This window comes from Scyliorhinus torazame, chromosome 4 (genome assembly GCF_047496885.1).
Source record: "Scyliorhinus torazame isolate Kashiwa2021f chromosome 4, sScyTor2.1, whole genome shotgun sequence".
NCBI classification, from domain to species: Eukaryota; Metazoa; Chordata; class Chondrichthyes; order Carcharhiniformes; family Scyliorhinidae; genus Scyliorhinus; species Scyliorhinus torazame.
In genome coordinates, this window is record NC_092710.1 from 312,549,771 (window position 1) to 312,577,281 (window position 27,511).

The following is a 27,511-nucleotide window of genomic DNA, read 5'->3' on the forward strand; positions in this document are numbered from 1 at the left end:
AGCATAATCAAAGATCCCTTCCACCCGGCTTACTCACTCTTCCAACTTCTTCCATCGGGCAGGAGATACAGAAGTCTGAGAACATGCATGAACAGACTCAAAAACAGCTTCTTCCCCACTGTCACCAGACTCCTAAATGACCCTCTTATGGACTGACCTCATTAACACTACACCCTGTATGCTTCATCCGATGCTAGTGCTTATGTAGTTACATTGTATATGTTGTGTTGCCCTATTATGTATTTTCTTTTATTCCCTTTTCTTCCCATGTATTTAATGATCTGTTGAGCTGCTCGCAGAAAAATACTTTTCACTGTACCTCGATACACGCGACAATAAACAAATCCAATCCAATCAACATCTTGGGGTTAGCATTGACCAGAAACTGAACTGGACTAGGCGTACAAATACTGTGGCAGCAGGGGCAGGTCAGAGACTGGAAATTCTGAGGCAAGTAAGACAACCAAAGCCTGCCCACCATCAAGTGTGATGGATTACTCTCCACTTGCCTGGCTGAGTACAGCTCCAACACTCAAGAAGTATCCTGGCTCTGGGTCACTGTCCGTGTGGAGTTTGCACATTCTCCCTGTGTTTGCGTGGGTTTCACCCCCACAACCCAAAGATGTGCAGGATAAGTGGATTGGCCTCGATAAATTGCCCCTAAATTGGAATAGATTAATTGGGTACTCTAAATTTTTTTTTTAAAGACGTAAATACCATCCAAGATAGTGCACTCCACTTCATCAGTACCGCATCCACCAACTTAATCTTTCACTACTTCCACCACCAAGATGCACTGTCAGTTTAGGTCAGTGCGCTAGACAGATCACCGAGCATATGTTAAGGTACAATAGTCACATAACACAACTTCCCTTTAAACACACAAGATGGCTTAACTTTGAACTTCAGGAGAATGTCTGTGATTTTCTCCTCAGAATCCCCCCCAGATGATTGTCTCAAGAGAGTTTCCAAACTCCATTCCAAAAAAAACACACTTTAAAATTCTCTTTCACAATAATGCTTTCCATCAATGATTTCCATTACGAAATCCAGTCCAGGTTTTCCAAAGAATTATTTTAAATCTTCTGCTTACATTTAACAGTCAATCCAGTATCCAGTTTTATACCACCCCCTTTTGGTTTGGCTTGACAACTATACAGACTGTTCACAATTTTGTTTTTAAATGTAGAGTACCCAATTATTATTTTTTTCCAATTAAGGGGCAATTTAGTGTGGCTACCTAACGTGCACATCTTTGGGTTGTGGGGGTGAAACCCACGCAGACATGGGGAGAATGTACAAACTCCGCACAGACAGTGACCCAGGGCCGGGATTCGAACCCGGGCCCTCAGCGCCGCAGTCCCAGTTCTATCCACTGCACCACATGCCACCCAGACTGTTCGCAATTGCTTTAACTCTCAATTCCCAGACTCTATTCAAACTTTTGATTTATCTCTGAACTCTGCTTTACCACTTTAAGGCTGGAATTTACCAGCTGTTCACGCCGGCGGGATCCTCCAGTCTCACCAATGGCGCATCCCCACCCAGGTTTCCCGGCACCGAGGGGTGCATTCCACGGGAAATCCCACTGACACAGGCGTGACCAGAAGATCCCACTGGGGGCTGCTCCTACCGCCGAAAAACATGCAGCGGGTTGTGCAGAAAATCCAGCCCTAAGTACTGGTACTTCAATTGCCCCTTTAACTCAGAAAGCTTTTGCGTATTTGCGTGGGTCTCACCCCCACAACCAAAAGGATGTGCAGGAAAGGTGGATTGGCCATGCCAAATTGCCCCTTAATTGGGAAAAATAAATAATCGGGTGCTTTAAGTTTGTTTTTTTAAAACTCAGAACACTTTCTTTACTCTTCCTTGAATTTTTCTGAACAATACCTTGGTCTCTATTCTCTTAACTTCAGTTGTCTTAAGACAGTCGTTCTGTCCCAATTCCCTGGTTATCTGAACAGTTCTTTGGGAAGCCTGCCTCTTTGCAGCTCCCAACCTGTCCAATTCTTTCTTTTAGTAGAGCTGATAGATATTCACTTTCTTCAACTGCAGTCAAATTCAGCTAAATGAATATTTAAAAGCTTTTCTTCCTTATAAAGCCCCTAGTAGCGAAGCAACCCATTGCAATTAATTTACTCTTCACGCCATATCCCCCTCTAAGCATAATCGAAACACAGTTGGGACTGAACGAAACCCAAAAAATTTAAACACCTTTGTCCAGCATGATTTTAATTATAGATTTTACCCTCCCTTCTACAGAAACATTAAATTAAACTCACTTAGAATCATAGAATTTACAGTGCAGAAGGAGGCCATTTGGCCAATCGAGTCCACACTGGACCCTGAAAGAGCATCCTACCTAAACCCACACCTCCACCCTATCCCCATAACCCAGCAACCCCACCTAACGTTTGGACACTTCGGGGCAATTTAGCGTGACCAATCCACTTAATCTGCACATCTTTTGACTGTGAGAGGACACCGGAGCGCCCAGAGGAACCCCCACGCAGACACAGGGGAGAACATGCAGACTCCGCACAGACAGTGATCCAAGCTGGGAATCGAACCCAGGTCCCTGGTGCTGTGAAGCAACAGTGCTAACCGCTGTGCTACCTTGGGTGGGATTTTCCATTCGTTCACGCCAGCGGAATTCTCCGTTCCCACTGGCTGCGGGAGAGGGGTGAACTCGGAACAGAGAATCCCGCCCCTTATTTCTAATGTTTACCAATACAAATATAAATCCCTTGAAACGGTAGTGCAGTGATTAGCACTGCGGCCTCACAGCGCTGAAGATCCGGGTTTGGTCCCGGCCCCGGGCCACTGTAGAATTTGCACATTCTCACCGTGTCTGCGTGGGTTTCACCCCCACAACCCAAAGATGTGCTGGGTAGGTGGATTGGCCACGCTAAATTGCCCCTTAATTGGAAATAAAATCAATTGGGTACTCTAAATTTATTGTTTTTAAACGTTGTTTTCCTAACAATTGACAACAAATGCTGGCATTGCCAATGTCATCCATATCCCATGAAAGAACAAAAAAGGTACCAACATTTTGCAGCTTCTGGACTAGTGGGGAAACTAGGACAGCAACTTTATGATTTCTGTGCTTCACAGCTCCTTTGAGGAATTTGTCATTGATGTCATATTTTCAAGTGAATAGGGCAGCACGGTGGCACAGGGGCTTGTTAAGCACAGGGCTAAATAGCTGGCTTATAAAGCAGACCAAGGCAGGCCAACAGCACGGGTACAATTCCCGTACCAGCCTCCCCGAACAGGCGGCGGAATGTGGCGACTAGGGACTTTTCACAGTGACTTCATTTGAAGCCTGTTTGTGACAGTAAGCGAGTTTCATTTCATTTTGTGGTTAGCACTGCTGCTTTACGCGCCGAGTTCGATCCTGGCCCTGGGTCACTGTCCGTGTGGAGTTTGCACATTCTCCCCGTGTCTGCATGGGTCTCACCCCCACATCCCAAAGATGTGCAGGGGAGGTGGATTGGCCACGCTAAATTGCCCCTCAATTGTAAAAATTTTTATAAATAAAACTATTTGCAAGTGAATAACAGTGAGTCCTGTTAGCGTCGTTGCTATTTCTGAAACACGACCCGGCAAATTAACGAGTAGGTCGACACCTCTATGTAATCGCCATGCATCAATTGTATCAGTTCCTTATCATCTGACATAATGTGAGTACAAGCCTTTGTCTGTGTTGACACTGATGTCGCTAATGTAAAATTAATTAGAAGCTTGACATGGCAAATAACAGTATAGGATGTGCTGTGAAAAAATAACCGTTAATTGATGTTTAATCTAGACCACAGTAAAGGATTCTCAGTAAAAAATTAACTTTATTTTTAATCTCAGAGTTTACTCCTTGGAATACACACACAGCCATTGATGGAATTTTGCAATTTGCTGCACAGTCCACAAGTAACGCACTGCACAGAGGTTGACAATACACACAATAAGAATATTACCCCAGCTTGGGGACAGTGTGAAATTATTCTATTGGAAGCATAAACCAACCTTGTGACTCGTAAACTTCAAAACCAGTTTTGCTTTAAAAGATAAGAACAATTTCTACAAAGTTGCTCACTAAAATTTAAATGATGTGGGTCAGACAGTTTTAAGTCTGTCACAATATTCTGTAGGTAGCAGATAACCTTTTCTCCTCTTTCAGCCACCCACACAAGCAGAAAAATAAGCTTAAAAAAATAATGAGCATTTGCATGCAGCAGTAGTTCTGCTTTTCTTTTCAGTGTAATATAAACATAAATGTTTGATAAAATGTCAGATATTACATTCAGAGTTTCTGTTGACGCAGTTAAGTGTCTTGGGTGATAATAAGCTTCTCCATGCAGTTAGTTAGGTCGGAGATAAATAGGATGGTGCATGCTTTAAAGAGTTGGGTGCAATCCTGCTACAAGCTTCCAGTCTGTCTTTGGATGTCACTTTACAAAAGCTCGCCGACCCATTATTGATTGCAATATAATTTTTTTGTTCTGGCAATATTCCTCAGAAAATTACAAAATTTTCCTCCTGCCCATCATTTCGGCAGAGGGTTCAGCAGGGGCGGGAAAAGGAAAAGCCGGTTTTGCGCCGAACTTGACTTGTCCCACGCTGACGAATTTCACCAATGATGTCAACTTTCCGTCCTCAATAGTGCAAAACAATAAAGGAAGGACCCACAGTTATATAGCCTTGCCTTTTCGTGACCTCATTACACGTCACAGTGCTCCACAGCCAATGAAGTACTTTGAAGTTGTGGTCATTGTTACGGTGTGAGGAAACACAGCAGCCAAGTTGTGCACAGCACAGCAGCTGCAATTTGTGCAACGCCCCAGGAAGAAAAATGAGAAAAGAGCTCTTTCCTAGCCTGCAGGCAATTGATATTACTGGAGAGATAAATGTTGGTCAGGATGCCTTTTCGAATAGTTTCATGAGAATCTTTTATGTCCATCTGAGAGGGCAGGTGACCTCTTCAATGTATAACCGAGGGAGTGTTGCATTGTTGGAGCTGCCTTCTTTCAGACGTGACCAGAAGATATTATAGCAGAACCAGGTCATTCGGCCCATCGGCCCATGTTCCGTCATTCAAAAATGGCTGATCCACATTCTCTTACCTTCTCCCCACAACCCCTGATCCCCTTATTAATCAAGAACCTAGCTATGTCTGACTTAAGGACACTCCATGACTTGGTCTCCACAGCCTTCTGAGGCAATGAGTTCCTCAGATTCACCACCTTCTGGCTGAAGAAATTCCACCTCATCTCTGTTTTAAAGGATCGTCCCTTCAGTCTGAGGCTGTGTCTTCGGGTTCTAGTCTCTCCTACTGGTGGAAGCATCCCTTCACGTCCACTCTATCCAGGCCACTCAGTATTCTATAAGCTTCAATAAGATCCCCCCTCATCCTTCTAAACTCCATGAGTACAGACCCAGAGTTCTCAACCGCTCCTCATACGACAAGTCCTTCATTCCGGGGATCATTCTTGTGAACCTCCTCTGGACCTTCTCTAAGATCAGCACATCCTTCCTTAGATATGGGGCCTAAAACTGCTCACATCATTCCAAATGGGGTCTGACCAGAGCCTTATACAGCCTCAGCAGTACATCCCTGCTCTTGTATTCTAGCCCTCTCCACATGAATGTTAACATTGCATTTGCCTTCCTAACTGCCAACTGAATCTGCATGTTAATCAGAAATAGGACACCCAAGTCCATTTGCGCTTCTGATTTCCAAAGCCCTTTCCCATTTAGAAAATAGTCTATGCCTCTATCTTCCTACCTCACACTTTTCCAAATTGTGTTCCATTTGCCACTTATTTGCCCACTCACCTAGCCTGTCCAAGTCCTTCTGCAGCTTCCCTGCTTCCTCAACACTACCTGTCCCTCTACATTCCTTTGTATGATCTGCAAACCTAGCAACAATTTCCTCAGTTCCTTCGTCCAGATCTTTAATGTGTATTGTGAATCGTTGTGATCCCAACCCTGAACCCTGAGGGACACCACAAGCCACCAGCTGCCATCCTGAAAAAGAACACTTTATCCCCACTCTTCTGCCGTCTGTCAGCCAGCCAATCCTCTATCCATGCCAGTGTCTTGCCCCTAACACCATGGGCTCATCCTATTTCGCAGCCTCTTGTACGACACCTTGTCAAAGGCCTTCTGGAAATCTAAATAGATCACGTCCACTGGTTCTCCTTTGCCTAACTTCCTCATTACCTCCTCAAAGAACTCTAACAGATGTGTCAGGCATGACCGGCCTCTTGACGGAGCCGTGCTGACTCAGTCCTATATTTCCCCCCCCTTTTTTTATAAATTTAGAGTACCCAATTATTTTTTTTCCAATTTTAGGGGCAATTTAGCGTGGCCAATCCACCTAACCTGCACAGCTTTGGGTTGTGGGGGTGAAACCCATGCAGACATGGGGATAATGTGCAAACTCCACTCGGACAGTGACCCAGAGCCGGGATTTGAACCCGGGTCCTCAGCACCGCAGTCCCAGTGCTAACCCCTGTGCCAGACTCAGCCCGATGAAGCTGAGGTTCCATTCGTCCTCTCAACACCAACCCTGTGGGAGAAAGCATTCCGGTGGATTTCGCAGAAGGGTGGGAGAAAAAAAATTGGAAAGATGAAAGGAATAAAAGAGCTATGTTGGAAGGGTTTGCAATGAAAGCTTGATCGAAAAGGTGGATTTTGAGGTGGGTGACAGTTGCATGAGAAGGGAATCGCAAGTGCTTTTTTCTGAAAATAGCCAAGTGTAGATCGCAGGCATGACGAATCTCAGTAGAGAAAGAAAAATACCTCGCAATATGAAGTTCTTTCATCTCTTTTGCTTGTTTGCAGTGACCTTAGAGCAGTTCTGGAAAGCAGTGGAACAGTGCCCAGCCACAGAAGACCAGGCTTTGCTGAAGAAGGTGAGATTATAAATTGAAAGCTCCCTCTCGGGAGAAAAACAATTAGTAAATTCAGCAGCAGAGTCTCATTGTTCTTATCACTGAGACCTGTTTATCATCTTTTCAGCTGTTAATAACCGAGCAAGGAGGGACACAAATATCATCATTGAGTAGGTGGGCTGCACTATCTCAAATGTATTTGCTGCCATTTGGTTAAGTGCTGGAACCTGTTTGCAAGGCTGACAGGAAAGTGGGTGTTGAGTGTTAGTTGGAATTTATTTCGGTTTTAAATAGAATTCAATTATCTCAACTCAACCCTATCTATCAACAGCACTCTTTTAACAAACTTATCTGGACTAGTTTGCCAAACCGACTGAGAAGATGCCTAATTACTGAGCAAACCTGGCTTATCAGCTTTTAAAACAGGAGAAGTTAAAGCTGCACTTGCTTTTATGCCAGACTTTGTTGGTTGAGCCACAAAATCGACTGCACCACCTACTCAGCGGTGAAAAGGTTTAATACATATTTTTATTCAGCCTCTTTCTCTCTCTCTCTCCCCATCCTGACATCCTGAATGTGGGATCCCAGCACCTCAGCCAGGTGACCTGTGCAAGTGTCAACAACGAGCAGGCCTATCATACAAAAAGCTGGTTTAGTTCTGGGCTACACAGCTGGTTTGTAATGCAGAACAAGGCCAGCAGCGCGGGTTCAATTCCCGCACCAGCTTACCCGAACAGGTGCCGGAATGTGGTGACTAGGGGCTTTTCACAGTAACTTCATACTTGTGACAATAGAAGATTATTATTATTATCCCAACATCGACAAGGGGGAACTGGCCCTTCGCTGGCATGTAAACTGAAAAACAATTGAGAGCAGGAAGCCAAACTCATTCCCTCTCTGTAACCCAGAGACACCAGAACCACTTCATCTGAGGTTAACTATCTAGGCATTGCTCACGGTCCCAACCAGGGACCTTACTAATTGCTCTTCACACCAGCCTTGTACGACACCTTGTCAAAGGCCTGAGAGCTGCATGACTGAAAAAGGCCGTTTAAAACCTCCTATCCAAATTGACGCCATCTTAGAATCACAACAGTGCACAAGGAGGCCATTCGGCCCATCGAGTCTGCACCGATCCTCTGAAAGAGAACCCTACCTAGACCTGCGTAATCCAATAACCCCACCTAACCTTTTGGACACTAAGGGGCAATTTATCATGGCCAATCCACCTATCCATGAATTTGGACTGTGGGAGGAAACCGGAGCACCCGGAGGAAACCTACTCATCCTCCTGTCTCTCACAGGCCTGTTTCCTCCACTACATACTCAGAAGTCAATTGCATGTTTTGATTATTCCATTTGGTAAAGAACTTCTTGATAGAAGATGTAAATTTGCCTTTCAGTAGTTTGAACTTGTGTTTCTCTTTCTGTCACAATTTTTTTTTTAAATTCTTTTTATAAATTTAGACTACCCAATTCTTTTTTTTCCAATTGAGGGGTAATTTAGCATGGCTAATCCACCTAGCCGGCGCATCTCTTTGGGTTGTGGGGGTGAGACCCACGCAGACAAGGGGAGAATGTGCAAACTGCACACGGACAGTGACCTGGGGCCGGGATCGAACCCGGATCCTCGTCGCCATGAGGCAGCAGTGCTAACCACTGAGCCACCGTGCTGCCCATAATAATGTAATTTTCAATAATCGTCTGGATTTAATTTTGATATGCCATTAATTACCTAATTTACCTCCATAGATCAGTTCTTAGTCACCTCCTTTTGAGGTTAAAATGCTCATGTTTCTCCAGCCTTTCCTCAATGTCGAAATACGTTGAGTGCGACATCTTCTAATACCTTGAACCCTCTGCCAGTGTTGACCGGAGCTGTAAGCTTTCGACATCTTACATGGAGTAATTACACCACCCATTATTTCTTCCAGTCTCCAGTAATTCCCACTTAGATTCCATCTCTCTGCTTTGTTTAATTTATTTTGTAAATCCTGGGCTGTGTCCTTAGATTCTGTGCTCCTGATATGTTTGACCAGAGATTCTGAAACATTGGATAAACTCACTGAGCTACAGGAGGAGCCCTAAAATCATTTTTACTGTGACACTAAAATATGAGTAGTTGAGGGCAGCACAGTGGCGCAGTGGTTAGCACTGCTGCCTCACGGCGCCGAGGTCCCAGACTCGATCCCGGCTCTGGGCACTGTCTGTATGGAGTTTGCACATTCTCCCTGTGTTTGCATGGGTTTCAACCCCAAAAGATGTGCAGGTTAGGTGGATTGACCACACTAAATTGCCCCTTAATTGGAAAAAAAAATGAATTGGGTACTCTAAATTTATAAAACAAACATATGATTAGTTATATTGGGGGTGATTTGCCGACCACCCTGCTGCGGGGGCGCGATTCGCCGATTGCGGGACAGAGTGTCCGCGCTGTCGTGAACGCCGTCGCGTTCCACGACGGCGCGGGCAGTAGCGACTCTGGCCCCCACAGGGCCAGCAAGGCACTGGAGCAGTTCACGTCGCTCCAGCCTTACTTCCTGGCACGCACTGGGGGCAGCGCGAACCCGCTCATGCGCAGTGGCGACGCACTAACCTGCGCATGCGCGGTGGCCTTACTGAACGCTCTGGCCCCGACGCAAAATGGCGCGGGGGTTCTGGGGCCGGATGCTCAACAAAGTAGGCCGGGGGGAGAGAGGCCGGCCCGCCGATTGGTGGGCCCCGATTGCGGGCCAGACCCCATCGGAGGCCTCCCCCCGCCACAGGCCGCCCCCGACCCTTTGCACAGAGTTCCTGCCAGCAGCGACCAGGTGTGGACGGTGCCGGCGGGACTCTGCTTTTTCCGCGTGGCCGCTCGGCCCATCTGGGCCGGAGAATTGGCGGCCCCGCCACGTACAGCGGCCCGTGACAGGCGCCGTGATGGCGCCGATTCTCCGCACCTCGGAGAATTGCGCCCCCTGTTTTTGGGCAGCAGAGGCGGCCCACCAACGGGATCTACTGGTTGTCAACTGGATTTCCCGTGGACTGTACCCCTCATCGCTTAAATACACGTGATCCGGCGTGGGACTGCAATTTTCCAAACGCCAGTAAATCCCACCCATTGTTTCATCAGAGGAAAAATGCACCTAAAATTGGTTGTAATTCAAGGCAGGGTGGCCTTGAGGGGTAAAACCTGTTAAAGAAAAGTGATTCACGATGATAACTCATGGGTGCAATTCAGCGACGCAACGGGTGAATCGCGCTTGAGCCCCAAATCGGGCTCCACCTCAGGATCCGGGCCGATTGCGTGTCACCAGACACACTCCGCCCGACGTGATGTAATGGCCTATTCAAATCCCCGAATGCCAGATTCACTCAGCACCCGGGACTCACCAGTCACGACTGTTGAGACCGCGCCAGGGCACTGTTCCGTACTGCTCCACACAAATGTGGGCCAGATGTCATCCGAATGCCCTTACCGACCAGCCCTCCCATCCCTCTCCAGTGCGGAGAACGCTTTTACCACTCTAAACGTTACGGATTCCCTGCTGATCATTGCGTCTAGAATCGGTGAGTGGACCCAAACGGACCCAGTTCTTTCTGATGTTTGGCATCTCGTGTTGTTTGGCGATCAGCATCGTCAGCTTCCGGGAGAACTGAGAGCTTTCTCATCAAAGATGTCCGAGTTTAGTGTGGAGGACGGTGTGCTGCTACGGAGTACGAGTGTCTTCGCCCCGGATTTGATCTTGAAAGACCTTCACAACAGACACCTGGGAATGTCAAGAATGAAACTGTTAGCACGCAGCTACGTTCTGGTGGCCAGGTAGGGAAGCGGACATTGGGCATATGACACAACAATGCTTTGTCTGTTGGGAGCACCAGAAGCTTCCACTGTCCACACCCCTCCATCCTTGGAGTGACCGGACCGGCCGTGGGCACGATTGCATGTCGACATTGCCGGTCCATTTCCGGGTTTCATGTTCCTCCTGCTGGTCGACGCCCATTCCAAGTGGCTGGAGATCCACAAGATGGCAGCGACAAATTTCCAGAGCCGCAATTGAGAAGCTGCGTTTGTCCTTCAGTAAGCATGGCATTCCCGAAGTATTGGTTACAGAAAACAGCATGGTCTTTGCGAGTGAGGAGCTGGCCAGTTTTCTGAAGGCCAATAGGACCGGTTTCCTATCCAGTGCAAACCCAGGGTCGAGTGATGCGAAAACACCTGGATCACATTGGGTCGGGACGACCAGTTCTCCATCCAATTCCTCCGAACCTGCTGCCCAAGCAGACCAGAGCAGAGCCCAAAAGGGTCCAGGTGTCAAAGAGAAGTAGTTGACACACATTTGTCATGTGTGAGCCTGACACCAGACTCGGGAAGCTACTGCTCTACCCAAAAGGCCCCAGGACAATGGAGATGCTTCAGGGATGTCCGCAAAACAACCCTGAAAAAGTCAAACATGTCACATAGCTTGCGACTAAGCAAAATGGAGAAGGCTTATTCGAGAAGGCTTTGAACACATTGAGAGACTTCGAGACAGGAGGCACCCACAAACTTCCAAACACCCCGTCTACCTTACCACCTGTCCCACGTGGGACAGAGTCTGCAACTTGCACATTGGACTCATCAGCCATTTGAGAACCCACCCAACCAGTGCCTAGCTTGATTCTGTCCTTAGCTGACAGGCACACTTTCAAATAGGATTCACCAGATTGGATCAGGAAACCAAGGACAGAATCAAGCTAGAATCAGCGTAGAATTGGCAGTACTGAATTCTGGCTGAGAACAGCTCAGCTTCGACCAGGATCTGGGGCCTTCCCAGTGCTTATAGGCAATACAACACTTGGTGCATTTACCCTCCAGACCATTGGCACAGTTCCTTCTCTAAAGGATGACCATAAATTGGCTACCACCAAATTCCACCCAATTCTTTCAAAGAAGGGGCGGGGAGGACTATCAATGCAACAATTTAAAACAATTGGTTCAACGTTTGCCTTCCTGCAGAAACCAGTTTAATGTCAATGAAGTGTGTGGCAAGGATGGTTGATTGTAATCAGTGCGTGTTGCTGTTGCTGTGACTGCCCACTGATTGTGGGAGAGGGGGGAAAAAATGAGGTCAGATTAGCATTTATACAAGAGCATCCACCCATGTGTTATGCTCGCATTTCATCTGGTTGCATTTGCTCCTTGTGCAAGAGTCTTTATATAAAATCTGAATAGTTACAAACACAGATACAATCAGTTTTTTGTCCGTCTGTCTGTCCTTGCTTATCATCAGATTTGTAATGTGTCAAACAGACAGAATTTTGCCAGTTGCACATTATTCACATGAATGAATGTGACAGAAATTAGGTAAAAAAAAACCTTTGGCGCTTTTAGTAACTTGAGAAAGCCAGCCAGCGGAGGTGGAACAAGCTCCAGCTGGGTGGGCTCAGGCCGCTACCTCAGTGGCCCGTACTCCACGGGTCCCATGGGGAGATCGACAATGGTTTCCCCATGGTCCTCGTGGGGTTATGACATCCCTACCCCCAAAGTCTGAAAGTTCCCCTTCAGCAGCTCTGGGCCGGGCGATTGTGTATTCGTTCGCCAACCACCTCTTTCTAGCCGACCTGTGAAGTGTTATCGCTAGGACCCTGGCCTCAGACACGACGCCGTCCACCTGCACGGATACCTTTGTGTCAATTTCCAAGCCGGAGGCATCATTCTCCTGCTGAGACAGGCACCTAGATATAGACGGTTGGGTCCACTGGCTGAGGGGCGGTTCCTGGTGCAGAGGGAACGTCAATGCTGCCAGCTGGGCATGGCGTAGCGCAGTCTCCCACATCTTGAGCTGGTCCAAATGCTTCTGTTGAACTCTCCCCTGGATCCTAACTTTGTAGGTGACCAGTCCTGATCTCTCCAGCACACCTGTGAGCTAAACATGCACCAGAGTGTTTTTACCTTGGCTCTGGATGTGGTTGTGGCCATCTTGTACACATGCCACTTTGAGTGGACACCTACGATGGTGGGGAACACGGACTCCATGAAAGGCCCCACAAAGTCTGGCTGCAGTCGCATTCATGGGTGTCACGCCCATTCCCACGGATGAAGGGAGGCCGTTGGTGAGAACTTCGAGGCATCTGCATACGGCCCTCTCAATGTCCCCATCGATACCCGGCCACCAGACATAGCTACAGGCCAACATTTTCATTTTAGAGGTGCCCGGGTGCGCACCTTCAGCAGGGACTCCTGATCCTGCGGTGGGATTACTACGCAAACTCCTCACACTATGACACTGTCCTCCAGGCTAACCTCTGAGAGTTTCTGGGCAAAAGGCTACAGGAAAGGCCCCCTGCATTCCGCTACTCAAAAACATGTGGTGGAGTTTCACCAGTCTCGTATCCCGCTACATCCATGTGTGCACCTGAGTAGCCGTCACTGGCAAGGTAGCCAGAAAGTTAAGTGTTGCAACCACTTCATCCGCCAGTGGTGGGGATGAGGAACTTGCAGGCAATGGCAGACAACTGAAAGCATGGCATGGGCAAACTGCATACCCAGGCACTGTTGAAACGAATATTCATACGTGGCGAGTAGAAGGTGCAACCCTGAATTGTAGCTGATGCGATGGGTGGGATTCCCTTATCCTCCCTAAAACTGCCAAGCAGGAGCTTGTGATCAGTCACAATAAAGAAGTACCTCCCATAAACATATTAATCAAATCCCTACAGTGCATTTGGCCCATCGAGTCTGCACCGACCTTTCGAAAGGCCACCCTAGTCAGGCCCAATCCCCTGCCTATTCCTGCACCCCACCCTAAGGGGAGATTTTTCGCATGGCCAATCCACCTAAACTGCACATCTTGGAACTGTGGGAGGAAATGGTAGCACGGTAGCATTGTGGATAGCACAATTGCTTCACAGCTCCAGGGTCCCAGGTTCGATTCCCGGCTTGGGTCACTGTCTGTGCGGAGTCTGCACATCCTCCCCGTGTGTGCGTGGGTTTCCTCCGGGTGCTCCGGTTTCCTCCCACAGTCCAAAGATGTGCAGGTTAGGTGGATTGGCCATGCCAAAATTGCCCTTAGTGTCCCAAATTGCCCTTAGTGTTGGGTGGGGTTACTGGGTTATGGGGGTAGGGTGGAGGTGTTGACCTTGGGTAGGGTGCTCTTTCCAAGAGCCGGTGCAGACTCGATCGGCCGAATGGCCTCTTTCTGCACTGTAAATTCTATGAAAACCGGAGCACCCGGAGGAAACCCACGCAGACACGGGGAGAACGTGCAAGCTTCACATGCGAGGTCGGAATTAAACCCGGGTCCCTGGTGCTAACCACTCTGCCACCGCGTCGCCCAAAAGTTGAATTTCGTGACTCCAAATATTACTGCCAGGCTCCCCTCCTCTATTTGAGCGCACCGTTGTTCAGCATCCGCCAGGATCCTCGAGGCAACAGCGATGTGACGTTCCATGCTGTCGTTCCATCTGTGGGCCAGCACCGCCCCAAGGACGTAGGGGGAGGTATCGCATGTCAAGATTAGTGGCCAAGCTGGATCATAGTGAGTGAAGTGCTGTGTAGATGACCAATTCTCTTTTACTCCGACACCCCAGAACTCCTTCTGGTCCTTCTTAAACAGTATGTGGAGTAGAGCCAATAAGGTAGCCAGGTTGGCAATGAACTTTTCATAATAGTTTACCAGGCCTCGGAACGACCGGAGTTCAGTGATATTCTTCGAGGTCGGGATCCCTTTTACAGGCTGAACCTTATCTTCCACTGGGTGTAGATAGACCATCCCTGTCCACTCTGCATCCGAAGTAAGTTACCACTCTAGCACAGAACACACACTTGCTCCTCTTTAGCCGGGTGCCCACTTGGGAAAACTGCCTGAGCACTTTTACAGGTTGTCTGTATGCTCCTTTTCCGTGGTGCTCATGACGAGCACGTCGTCTAGACAGACGGCCAGGTTCGACAGACCCTGAATGATATTCTCCATTACCCGCTGGAAAATCACCAGGGCAGATGAGACCCTGAACGGGAGGCAGGTGTAAACACATAAACCCCTATGGATGTTTATGGTCGCAAATGGTCTGGATGCTGGATCTGACTCCACCTATAGGCGTGGCACATGTCAGGTTTTGTTGTAGAACATCCTCCAGCTAGTTTGGCGCACAATCTTCTATTTTAGGCAGCGGGTATCAGTCCAGGTTGAAGCCCTGTTTACCGTGAGCTTGTAATCCGTGCAGAGTTGGACAGGCTTGTCTGGCTTCATTACTGGCCTCACAGGTACGGCCCACTCTGCAACTTTTACAGGGTGTATAATCCTCAGATCCTTCAGGTGCTGAAGCTACACGTCAACCTTGGCAAGCAATGGGTAGGGGACAGGCCTCACCCCAAAGTACCAGGGCTGAGCTTCAGAATACATGTATATATGAGCCTTGGCCCCTTTTACCCTGCCCAGACCCTCCTGGAACAATTTGGGTATTTGCCCAGTACGTCGTACAAATTCCTGATGCCCATCCGACAAACCTGTTGCCAGTTGAAACGGAGAGCTTGCAAGCAGTTGCGTCCCAGCAAATTGGGCCTCGGTGCCCGTATCACAACCAAGGGATGACGGACCGACCGTTGCCCCTGTCATACTGGAGTTACGGTGGCCCCCACGATGCTCAATGGCTCGCTGGTCTAGGTCGGCAACCACGCCTTCATGTCACGTAACGTCAGTGGCACGATCTCTGCATGAAGCTGTCGAAACACTGATGGTGCACGATGGAGTTGGCAGCTCCTGTGTCCATTTCCATCACTGCAGGATGGCCACATACTTGTAATGTGACCCGGATCGGTGCTGCTTTTGGGGAGGTGATGCAGTTCAGCTGCATCAAACAATCCTCCTCACCTGGGGGTGGGGACCATGTACCAGGCCCTGGCCCGCGGTGATCTCGGCGGCTGTATTGGACAGCATTCTCTGCGGTGAATTAGGCGGCTCTGGCCATCCCGTTTCCTCCAACCACACATTTGGCAATATGGCCGGCTGTCCCCTTGTCCTTGAGGGAGGTATCCTGTAGGACTGCGGTGGTCCCGAGTGCTTGGACCGGCTGCGAACTTGTCTCTGGGGCTGCCCTTTGGGAGGAGATTTGGCCTGACCGGCATTTCCCCATGATGCAGTGGGAGTTTGAAATGGAAGGCAGGCCAAACTATGGACGCCATAGTCCATGGACTTCTACAGCTCCTGCACTCCTTTCGATGGTCTGTTTTAAATCCAAGGTGGGCTCTGCCAACAGCTTCCTCTGAGTGGCCATGTTGTTTATCCCACACACCAGCCTATCCCTCAACATGTCAGAGAGGGATGGCCTGAACTCGCAATGCTCGGCCAGACGTCAAAGACGGGGCAAGAGTTCCGTGGCCGATTCACCTAGAGGCCGCCTCGCTGTATTAATCTATACCACTGCATAATCGTGGTCCGTTTAGGGTCATAATATTCAGCTACCAACACAATCAGCTCTTCAAAACGATTTGGAGACTGGTGCGGCTGGGTAAGTGAGACTAACCCGGGACCCCACAGGAGGTCAGGAGGATGACTTTCTGACAGTCTTCCCTAAAATACTGTTCACCTGGGAAAACTATGGTGTACTGGTTCCAGTCTCCCAGGCCAGCTTACCAAACAGTGTCACCGTGAATATTTGTGACCACATGTTCTGGGATAGTAATGATCCGGGGCAGCTAGGCGGTTCCACAAGCAAGTCCGGAGTTTACTGTCATCCTCATCACCAGTTTAGTAACTCGAGGAAGCCAGGAGTAATGGAACAAGAATTTATTGATCAATGTACAAACTCTGCCCAGGGCAGTAACTCTCTCCCAATCTAGTCCTTGTTGGGACAACCAACAACTGCGGGCCCTGTTTGGGCCGGCTTTTTATGTGAAGTCTTTAAAGATCTCCAGCTGGGTGGCCTCCGCCCCTACCTGGGAAGCTCGTACTCCACGAGTCCCACAAGGAAATCGACGTTGGTTTCCCCGTGGTCCTCGTGGAGGTTATGACAGTGCTGAAATTCCCATTGGACATTTCAAGTTACTATTTTGAGTCGTTGGCTTCTTGCTGACAGAAAGAAAGCTAGCTAAGATTGCCACAGAAAAGTTTCCATTTCCATGGAACAACCATGAGTCCATTCGATTCAATGTGCAAAATAAAACTTCATTTCCTTTCCTCCACTGATCAGGGAATGGTACAATTCCCCTTGAGTAATTGCTCCGTGTAAATCACAGGAGCTGTAAAGCCAGTTTACAAGCCAAAAAGTTTGGGTCAAGCAGTCCCAGCATCCTTAACCTAATGGTTAGGAAATTGAGAAATGTTAGTGCACTGAGACATGTAGATTGTATGGTTAAAAAATTTTTTTTTTTTAGCATACCCAATTATTTTTTCCAATTAAGGGGCAATTCTTTTTAGTGCGGCCAATTCATCTACCCTGCACATCTTTGGCTTGTGGGGGTGAGACCCACGCATGCAGATTGTGTGGCGATCACTTGGTTGTAATGATCATCGCTGGCCATCCTTTCACCCCCCCCCCCCCCCCCCCCGCCCCCGCCGCCCACTCCTCGAACATACTAATTTCTCCACCATCCTCCTCAAGCACCCCTTCTGCACTCTCCACACCATGACACTTTTCATTCTGGCTCCACTGCTATCTGTTTCAGGTCTGACATTGCATTGCTTCAAAATAGTTGTCCCTCCCTGGTCTATTCAGTCACTGTGGTGTATTGCAGAGTTCCATCTTCCTCTCCATCAAGACCTGTATGAGTCAAAGATTTGATGGAAGCTATCATGTTCGGCCCCACAAACACCTCAGCCCCATCTCCATTCCCAAGGGCCACCTCAGGCTCAGCCCAGTGGTGTTGAACTTCTCAGATTCAGATGGGACAGGAAAGTAGAGCTAAAGTTCAGCCATGATCTTACTGAACGGCAGAGCCAGATGGAAGAGCCAAATGACCTGCGTCTGTCCATTTTTCTTACGTTCTTTTAAAATTGAGCTCAGCTTCTCCCCGTACACCAGAGCTGTAATGAAGGAAACTTTCTTTCACTGCTGCGTTATCACCTACCTCTGCCCCTTTCTCTCCTCATTCACTGCTGAAACTCTAATACAGTACCACACTTTTATCGTTGGACAGCTGAACTACCCAGTTCTCCCCTTGGCTGCCCTGCTTCTATCATCCACCAAGTACAAATCATCTAAAGTCAAATGACTTGTGTCAGGGCGGCACGTGGCACTGCTGCCTACGATGCTGAGGACCCGGGTTCGAATCCCGGCTCTGGGCCACTGTCTGTGTGGAGTTTGCACATTCTCCCCGTGTCTGTGTGGGTTTCGCCCCCACAACCCAAAGATGTGCAGGCTAGGTGGATTGGCCACGCTAAATTGCCCCTTAATTGGAAAAAACAATAATTGGGTACTCTAAATTTATTTTTAAAAAACATTTTTTTTTTTTAAATGACCTGTGTCATTTGCCACACCAAACCCTGCATCCCACTTGAATTGACTTGAAGATTAGAACATCAGAACTAGGAGCAGGAGTGGGCAACTCAGCACCCCAAGCCCTCTCCGCCTTCAGTACGATTATGGCTGATCTCCTCTCGACCTAGTCTCCACTTTCCTGTCCATTCTCCATAACCCTTCAACCTATTATCAATTAAAAGATCCGGGCCTGGATTCTCCGATCCTGCGGCTATGTCCCAGGGGGGCTAGCAGCCGCGCAGCGTAAAGCACACGGCCGCAGAATGGCCAGATCCGTGGCTGCGCACGGCGGCTGACTGCAGCAGCCACAAGCGGATCCGGCCTGCCAAAAACTACCCCTCTGGATCCACCTCATCTCCCCTGGACCACCCGCCACCAGTCCCCCCCCCATCCCCCGCCGAAGCCCCCCCAGCCAGCGGAACAACCCCACCCCCTCCCCGACTGTGGCGGCGCTGAACTCATTCCGCAGCCGCCATACGAGGTCCCCAAACGGTGTGAGCATACGCAAGCGACGCCGTAGGGGACTCGGCCCATCGGGGGCGGAGCATCGGGGGAGGGCCTCAGGTGACGTACTGAGGCCGTCCCGACAGCGTGCGGCATACTCTTTGAGTGGGCGGAGCATCGCAAGAACAGCGCCGCCCCCAATTCCGGCGTAAAAGTGGATTCTCCGGCCGATCGCCAAATGCGAATACAGCCGCCTTTTCCTCACCTTCAAATCTCTCCACTTCCTTATGGCCCCTCCCTCTGTGACCTACACATCTGCCCCCACTGTAGGGTATTCAGTGCCTTGTAAAGCAGACGTGAGATTGTTTGTTTGTACATGACAGATAAAATAAGGTGAGTTCTTGTTGACAGCTTGTATGGGTTACATGGTCCTATGGTGAGTTTGCTGCAGGAAGTTACACATGACTGACCATAGAATCATTTTTTTAAAACTAATTTTTATGGGAAGTGGGCTTCGCTGGCTAGGCCAGCATTTGTTGCCCATCCCTAATTGCCCTTGAGAAAGTGGTGCTGAGCTGCCTTCTTGAACCGCTGCAGTCCATGCAGTGTAGGTACACCCACTGTGCTATTAGGGAGGGAGTTCCAGGATTTTGAACTAGCAACAGCGAAGGAACGGTGATATATTTCCAAGTCAGGATGGTGAGTGATTGGAGGGGAACTTCCATGTAGCAGTGTTCCCATGTGTTTGCTGCTCTTGTCCTAGATGGTAATGGTCGTGGGTTTGGAAGGTGCTGCCTGAGGAACCTTGGTGATTACTGCAGTGTGTCCTGTAGATGGTACACACGGCTGCTACTGTGCATCGGTGGTGGAGGGAGTGAATGTTTGCGGAAGGGGGAGCAGTCAAATGAGTTGCTGTGTCCTGGATGGTGTTGAGCTTCTTGATTGTTGTTGGAACTGCAGTCATCCAGGCAAGTGGAGAATATTCCATTACGCTCCTGACTTGTGCCTTGTAGATGGTGGACAGAGCTTTGAGCGTCAGGAGGTGAGTTACTCCCCGCAGGATTCCTTTTTAAAAAAAATATATTTTATTCAAATTTTTCGGCCAAACAAAACAATACAAAGGTTTTCCTTTTTACAACAATAAAACAATATAAACAATAGTGACCGTTTTAACAAATAAATAAATAATATATAAACTAAATGGCAACTGCCATAACAAAATAATAACTCTCCAGAAATAAAATCAAACAATCCAATATACATAACCAAGTACAAATATCTATACAAAAACACCCCTGAGGACCCCCCCCCCCTCCCCCCTGGGTTGCTGCTGTTACCTTCCCATTTCCTTTATCGTTCTGCGAGGTAGTCAATGAACGGTTGCCAGCGCCTGGTGAACCCTTGAGCTAACCCCTTAGTGCGAACTTTATCCGTTCTAGTTTTATAAACCCTACCATGTCATTTATCCAGGTCTCCACGCCCGGGGGTTTGGCTTCCTTCCACATAAGCAATATCCTTCGCCGGGCTACTAGGGACGCAAAGGCCAAGACATCAGCCTCTTTCGCCTCCTGCACTCCCGGCTCTTCTGCAACCCCGAATATAGCCAACCCCCAGCCTGGCTCAACCCGGACCCCCACCACCTTTGCCACCCCCACCCAGAACCCCTGCAGTGCCGGGCATGACCAAAACATGTGGGTGTGGTTTGCTGGGCTTCTCGAGCATCTCCCACACCTATCTACCCCGAAAAATTTACTGAGCCTTGCTCCGGTCATATGCGCCCTGTGCAAAACCTTGAATTGTATCAGGCTTAGCCTGGCGCACGAGGACGACGAGTTTACCTTACGTAGGGCATCAGCCCACAGCCCCTCCTCAATCTCTTCCCCCAGCTCTTCTTCCCATTTCCCCTTCAGCTCATCCACCATGATCTCCCCCTCGTCCCTCATTTCCCTGTATATATCCGACACCCTACCATCCCCCACCCATGTCCCTGAGATCACTCTATCTTGAATCTCCTGCGTCGGGAGCTGCGGGAATTCCCTCACCTGTTGCCTCGCAAAAGCCCTCAGTTGCATGTACCGAAATGCATTCCCTTGGGGCAACCCATATTTTTCCGTCAGCGCTCCCAGACTCGCAAACGTCCCGTCTACGGACTCTGAAAACAGCGCGAGAGGTGAGTGAGTCGGGACTCTGAAAACAGCGCGGGAGCAGAGAGAGCCGGGACAGTGAAAACAGATCGGGAGCTGAGTGAGCCGGGACTCTGAAAACAGCGCGGGATGTGAGTGAGCCGGGACTCTGAAAACAGCGCGGGAGCTGAGTGAGCCGGGACTCTGAAAACAGCACGAGAGGTGAGTGAGTCGGGACTCTGAAAACAGCGCGGGAGCAGAGAGAGCCGGGACAGTGAAAACAGTGCGGGAGCTGAGTGAGCCGGGACTCTGAAAACAGCGCAGGGAGGTGAGTGAGCCGGGACTCTGAATACAGCGCGGGAGATTTAAAAAGCGCGGGAGGTCGGAGCGGAGATTTTAAAAGATCGCGGCCTAGTTTCGGGAGCCGTTCGGAGGAGGAGCAGTCTCTGTCGGAGAAACCTGAGAACATCTAAGACACTCAGAGGGTAAGAAGGTAAGTAAGTGATTTTTACTCATTTTTACTTTTATACCTTTTTCAAATTGTGTGTGTCGGGGGGAAACTGAAGTGACATCACAGAAAAGCTGTGGCCTGAGTGGCTGGTTGGGAATCTACACTAAGTTTAAAAAATTAAACATTGGTAACTAATTAAACATAATTACTTAATTATAATTTAGAGGGATATCTAAGCCAGAGATCGGAGAGTACTATATTTAGCTTTCGCATTTCTATTAGAAATCTGCTAGGAAACAGATAGTTAACAGTAACTTTGAAATCTAAAAAAATATATATTAAATTTTAATTTTAATTAATTGATGCAATGTCAGTTAGAGGTGTGCAGTCATCTGACTGTGAGATGTGGCAGGTCCGGGAGGCTTCCAGCGTCCCGGATGGCTTCATCTTCAGAAAGTGCACCCAACTGGAGCTCCTCACAGACCGCATGGTTCGGTTGGAGCAGCAATTGGATGCACTTAGGAGCATGCAGGTGGCAGAAAGCGTCATAGATCGCAGTTATGTAAATGTGGTCACACCCAAGGTGCAGGCAGAGAAATGGGTGACCACCAGAAAGGGCAGGCAGTCAGTGCAGGAATCCCCTGTGGTTGTCCCCCTCTTGAACAGGTATACCCCTTTGGATACTGTCGGGGGGGATAGCCTCTCAGGGGAAAACAGCAGCAGCCAGAGCAGTGGCACCACGGCTGGCTCTGATGTTCAGAAGGGAGGGTCAAAGCGCAGAAGAGTAATAGTAATAGGGGACTCTATAGTCAGGGGCACAGATAGGTGCTTTTGAGGACGTGAAAGAGACTCCAGGATGGTATGTTGCCTCCCTGGTGCCAGGGTCCAGGATGTCTCCGAACGGGTAGAGGGCATCCTGAAGGGGGAGGGCAAACAGGCAGAGGTCGTTGTACATATTGGTACTAACGACATAGGCAGGAGGGGCATGAGGTCCTGCAGCAGGAGTTCAGGGAGCTAGGCATAAAGTTAAAAGACAGGACCTCGAGGGTTGTAATCTCGGGATTACTCCCTGTGCCACGTGCCAGTGAGGCTAGAAATAGGAAGATAGAGCAGCTAAACACGTGGCTAAACAGCTGGTGTAGGAGGGAGGGTTTCTGTTATCTGGACCACTGGGAGCTCTTCCGGGGCAGGTGTGACCTATATAAGAAGGACGGGTTGCATCTAAACCGGAGAGGCATAAATATCCTGGCCGCGAGGTTTGCTAGTGTCACACGGGAGGGTTTAAACTAGTATGGCAGGGGGGTGGGCACGGGAGCAATAGGTCAGAAGGTGAGAGCATTGAGGGAGAACTAGGGAATAGGGACAGTGGGGCTCTGAGGCAGAGCAGACAGGGAGAAGTTGCGGAACACAGCGGGTCTGGTAGCCTGAAGTGCATATGTTTTAATGCAAGAAGTATTATGGGTAAGGCAGATGAACTTAGAGCTTGGATTAGTACTTGGAACTATGATGTTGTTGCCATTACAGAGACCTGGTTGAGGGAAGGGCAGGATTGGCAGCTAAACGTTCCAGGATTTAGATGTTTCAGGCGGGATAGAGGGGGATGTAAAAGGGGAGGCGGAGTTGCGCTACTGGTTCGGGAGAATATCACAGCTGTACTGCGGGAGGACACCTCAGAGGGCAGTGAGGCTATATGGGTAGAGATCAGGAATAAGAAGGGTGCAGTCACAGTGTTGGGGGTTTACTACAGGCCTCCCAACAGCCAGCGGGAGATAGAGGAGCAGATAGGTGGACAGATTTTGGAAAAGAGTAAAAACAACAGGGTTGTGGTGATGGGAGACGTCAACTTCCCCAATATTGACTGGGACTCACTTAGTGCCAGGGGCTTAGACGGGGCGGAGTTTGTAAGGAGCATCCAGGAGGGCTTCTTAAAACAATATGTAGACAGTCCAACTAGGGAAGGGGCGGTACTGGACCTGGTATTGGGGAATGAGCCCGGCCAGGTGGTAGATGTTTCAGTAGGGGAGCATTTCGGTAACAGTGACCACAATTCAGTAAGTTTTAAAGTACTGGTGGACAAGGATAAGAGTGGTGCTAGGATGAATGTGCTAAATTGGGGGAAGGCTAATTATAACAATATTAGGCGGGAACTGAAGAACATCGATTGGGGGCGGATGTTTGAGGCCAAATCAACATCTGACATGTGGGAGGCTTTCAAGTGGCAGTTGAAAGGAATTCAGGACCGGCATGTTCCTGTGAGGAAGAAGGATAAATACGGCAATTTTCGGGAACCTTGGATAACGAGAGATATTGTAGGCCTCGTCAAAAAGAAAAAGGAGGCATTTGTCAGGGCTAAAAGGCTGGGAACAGATGAAGCCTGCGTGGAATATAAGGAAAGTAGGAAGGAACTTAAGCAAGGAGTCAGGAGGGCTAGAAGGGGTCACGAAAAGTCATTGGCAAATAGGGTTAAGGAAAATCCCAAGGCTTTTTACATGTACATAAAAAGCAAGAGGGTAGACAGGGAAAGGGTTGGCCCACTGAAGGATAGGCAAGGGAATCTATGTGTGGAGCCAGAGGAAATGGGCGAGGTACTAAATGAATACTTTGCATCAGTATTCACCAAAGAGAAGAAATTGGTAGATGTTGAGTCTGGAGAAGGGTGTGTAGATAGCCTGGGTCACATTGAGATCCAAAAAGACGAGGTGTTGGGTGTCTTAAAAAATATTAAGGTAGATAAGTCCCCAGGGCCTGATGGGATCTACCCCAGAATACTGAAGGAGGCTGGAGAGGAAATTGCTGAGGCCTTGACAGAAATCTTTGGATCCTCACTGTCTTCAGGGGATGTCCCGGAGGACTGGAGAATAGCCAATGTTGTTCCTCTGTTTAAGAAGGGTAGCAAGGATAATCCCGGGAACTACAGGCCGGTGAGCCTTACTTCAGTGATAGGGAAATTACTGGAGAGAATTCTTCGAGTCAGGATCTACTCCCATTTGGAAGCAAATGGACGTATTAGTGAGAGGCAGCACGGTTTTGTGAAGGGAAGGTCGTGTCTCACTAACTTGATAGAGTTTTTCGAGGAGGTCACTAAGATGGCTGATGCAGGTAGGGCAGTGGATGTTGTCTATATGGACTTCAGTAAGGCCTTTGACAAGGTCCCTCATGGTAGACTAGTACAAAAGGTGAAGTCACACGGGATCGGGGTGAGCTGGCAAGGTGGATACAGAACTGGCTAGGTCATAGAAGGCAGAGAGTAGCAATGGAAGGATGCTTTTCTAATTGGAGGGCTGTGACCAGTGGTGTTCCACAGGGATCAGTGCTGGGACCTTTGCTCTTTGTAGTATATATAAATGATTTGGAGGAAAATGTAACTGGTCCGATTAGTAAGTTTGCAGACGACACAAAGGTTGGTGGAATTGCGGATAGCGATGAGGACTGTCAGAGGATACAGTAGGATTTAGATTGTTTGGAGACTTGGGTGGAGAGATGGCAGATTGAGTTTAATCCGGACAAATGTGAGGTAATGCATTTTGGAAGGTCTAATGCAGGTAGGGAATATACAGTGAATGGTAGAACCCTCAAGAGTATTGAAAGTCAAAGAGAGCTAGGAGTACAGGTCCACAGGTCATTGAAAGGGGCAACACCGGTGGAGAAGGTAGTCAAGAAGGCATACGGCATGCTTGCCTTCATTGGCCGAGGCATTGAGTATAAGAATTGGCAAGTCATGTTGCAGCTGTATAGAACCTTAGTTAGGCCACACTTGGAGTATAGTGTTCAATTCTGGTCGCCACACTACCAGAAGGATGTGGAGGCTTTAGAGAGGGTGCAGAAGAGATTTACCAGAATGTTGCCTGGTATGGAGGGCATTAGCTATGAGGAGCTGTTGAATAAACTCTGTTTGTTCACACTGGAACGAAGGAGGTTGAGGGGAGACCTGATAGAGGTCTACAAAATTATGAGGGGCATAGACAGAGTGGATAGTCAGAGGCTTTTCCCCAGGGTAGAGGGGTCAATTACTAGGGGGCATAGGTTTAAGGTGAGAGGGGCAAGGTTTACAGTAGATGTACGAGGCAAGTTTTTTACGCAGAGGGTAGTGTGTGCCTGGAACTCGCTACCGGAGGAGATGGTGGAAGCAGGCACGATAGTGACATTTAAGGGGCATCTTGACAAATACATGAATAGGATGGGAATAGAGGGATACGGACCCAGGAAGTGTAGAAGATTGTAGTTTAGTCGGGCAGCATGGTCGGCACGGGCTTGGAGGGCCGAAGGGCCTGTTCCTGTGCTGTACATTTCTTTGTTCTTTGTTCTTTGTCTACGAACAGATCTCTCAGTTGCACAACCCCAGCTCTCTGCCATGCTCCAAATCCCCCATCTATTCTCCCCGGGACAAACCTATGATTATTTCTTATCGGGGACCGCATCGAGGCTCCAGTCCTTCCCCTATGTCGTCTCCACTGCCCCCAAATTTTTAGTGTTGCCACCACCACTGGACTTGTGGTGTATTTCTTCGGGGAGAACGGCAACAGCGCCGTCACCATTGCTTGTAGGCTGGTTCCTTTGCAGGGCGCCACCTCCAATCTCTTCCACGCCGCTCCCTCCCCTTCTCCCATCCACTTACACACCATTGAGATATTGGCAGCCCAGTAGTATTCACTTAGGCTCGGTAGTGCCAGCCCCCCCTATCCCTGCTACGCTGCAAGAACCCCCTCCTCACTCTCGGGGTCTTCCCGGCCCACACAAAACTCATGACACTTTTCTCAATTTTCTTGAAAAAAGCCTTCGTGACCATCACCGGAAGGCACTGAAACACAAAAAGGAAACTCGGGAGGACTACCATTTTGACCGCCTGCCCCCTACCCACCAGTGACATGGGCACCATGTCCCATCTCTTAAAATACTCCTCCATCTGTTCCACCAATCTTGTTAAATTAAGCCTATGTAAGGTTCCCCACCTCCTGGCTATCTGAATCCCTAAGTACCGGAAATCTCTTGTTACCTTCCTCAGCGGTAAATCATCTATTCCCCTGCTCTGCTCCCCCGGATGCACCACAAACAACTCACTCTTCCCCATATTCAATTTGTACCCCGAAAATTCCCCAAACTCCCTGAGTGTCTGCATTATCTCAGGCATCCCCTCCACTGGGTCCGCAACATACAGCAATAAATCATCTGCATACAAAGATACCCGGTGCTCTTCTCCTCCCCGCAGGATTCCTAACCTCTGACCTGCTCTTGTAGCCACAGTATGGCTAGTCCAGTTCAGTTTCTGGTCGATGTTAACCCCCAGGCTGTTGATAGTGGCGGATTCAGTGATGGTAATGCCATTGATCGTCAGTGCAGTGCAAGAGGACATTCAGCACACTCTGCCTGTGCTGACTCTTCAAACGAGATGCAAAATCAGTCTTGCTCTTCCATTCTTTTCCCATAATCCATCATTTTGTTGCACTTTTAAAGTATGTAGTCATCTCCCCGTTGAATCTACCCTTCCACTACCCTTTCTGGCAATGTTATATTTTTTCAAATAAATTTAGAGTACAAAATTCATTTTTTCCAATTAAAGGGCAATTTAGCGTATTCAATTCACCTACCCTGCACATCTTTGGGTTGTGGGGGGGGGAAACCCACGCAAACACGCGGGGAGAATGTGCAAACTCCACACGGACAGTGTCCCAGAGCCGGGACCGAACCTCGGTGACGTGAGTCAGCTGTGCTAACCACAGCGCACCGTGCTGCCCTAATGTTTCATTTCCAATGGATCATAGAATCCCTACAGTGCAGAAGGAGGCCAATCGGCCCATTGAATCTGCACCGACTCCCTGAAAGAGCAGCCGACTGAGACCTCCTTCCCCGCCCTAGCCCTATGACGCTGCACATCCCAGGACATTAAGTGGTATTTTAACATGGTCAATCCACCTAACTTGCACATCGTGGGGCTGTGGGAGGAAACCGGAGCATCCAGAGGAAACCTATGGAGACACGGGGAGAAAGTGCAAACTCCACACAGTCACCCAAGGCTGGAATTGAACCCGGGTCCCTGGCGCTGAGGCAGCTAAACCAACCACTTTGCCACCATGCCGCCCTATGTTTCATGATATTAGAAGTTAGTTAACTAGATATTAGCTGCGACTTCTTTTCAGGCTGGCTTGCTTTATTGAGCTTACTTT

General features: G+C 48.8%; 1 protein-coding gene across 1 annotated transcript in view; it reads left to right on the top strand.

Moving 5' to 3' along the window:
- Positions 1-27,511, top strand: part of acoxl (acyl-CoA oxidase-like) — a 667,710-nt gene that overhangs the window by 600,110 nt on the left and 40,089 nt on the right. Inside the window, exon 17 of the mRNA XM_072500077.1 lies at positions 6,847-6,917. Coding sequence (XP_072356178.1) covers positions 6,847-6,917 — 71 coding nt within the window. The remainder of the gene's footprint in view (positions 1-6,846; positions 6,918-27,511) is intronic.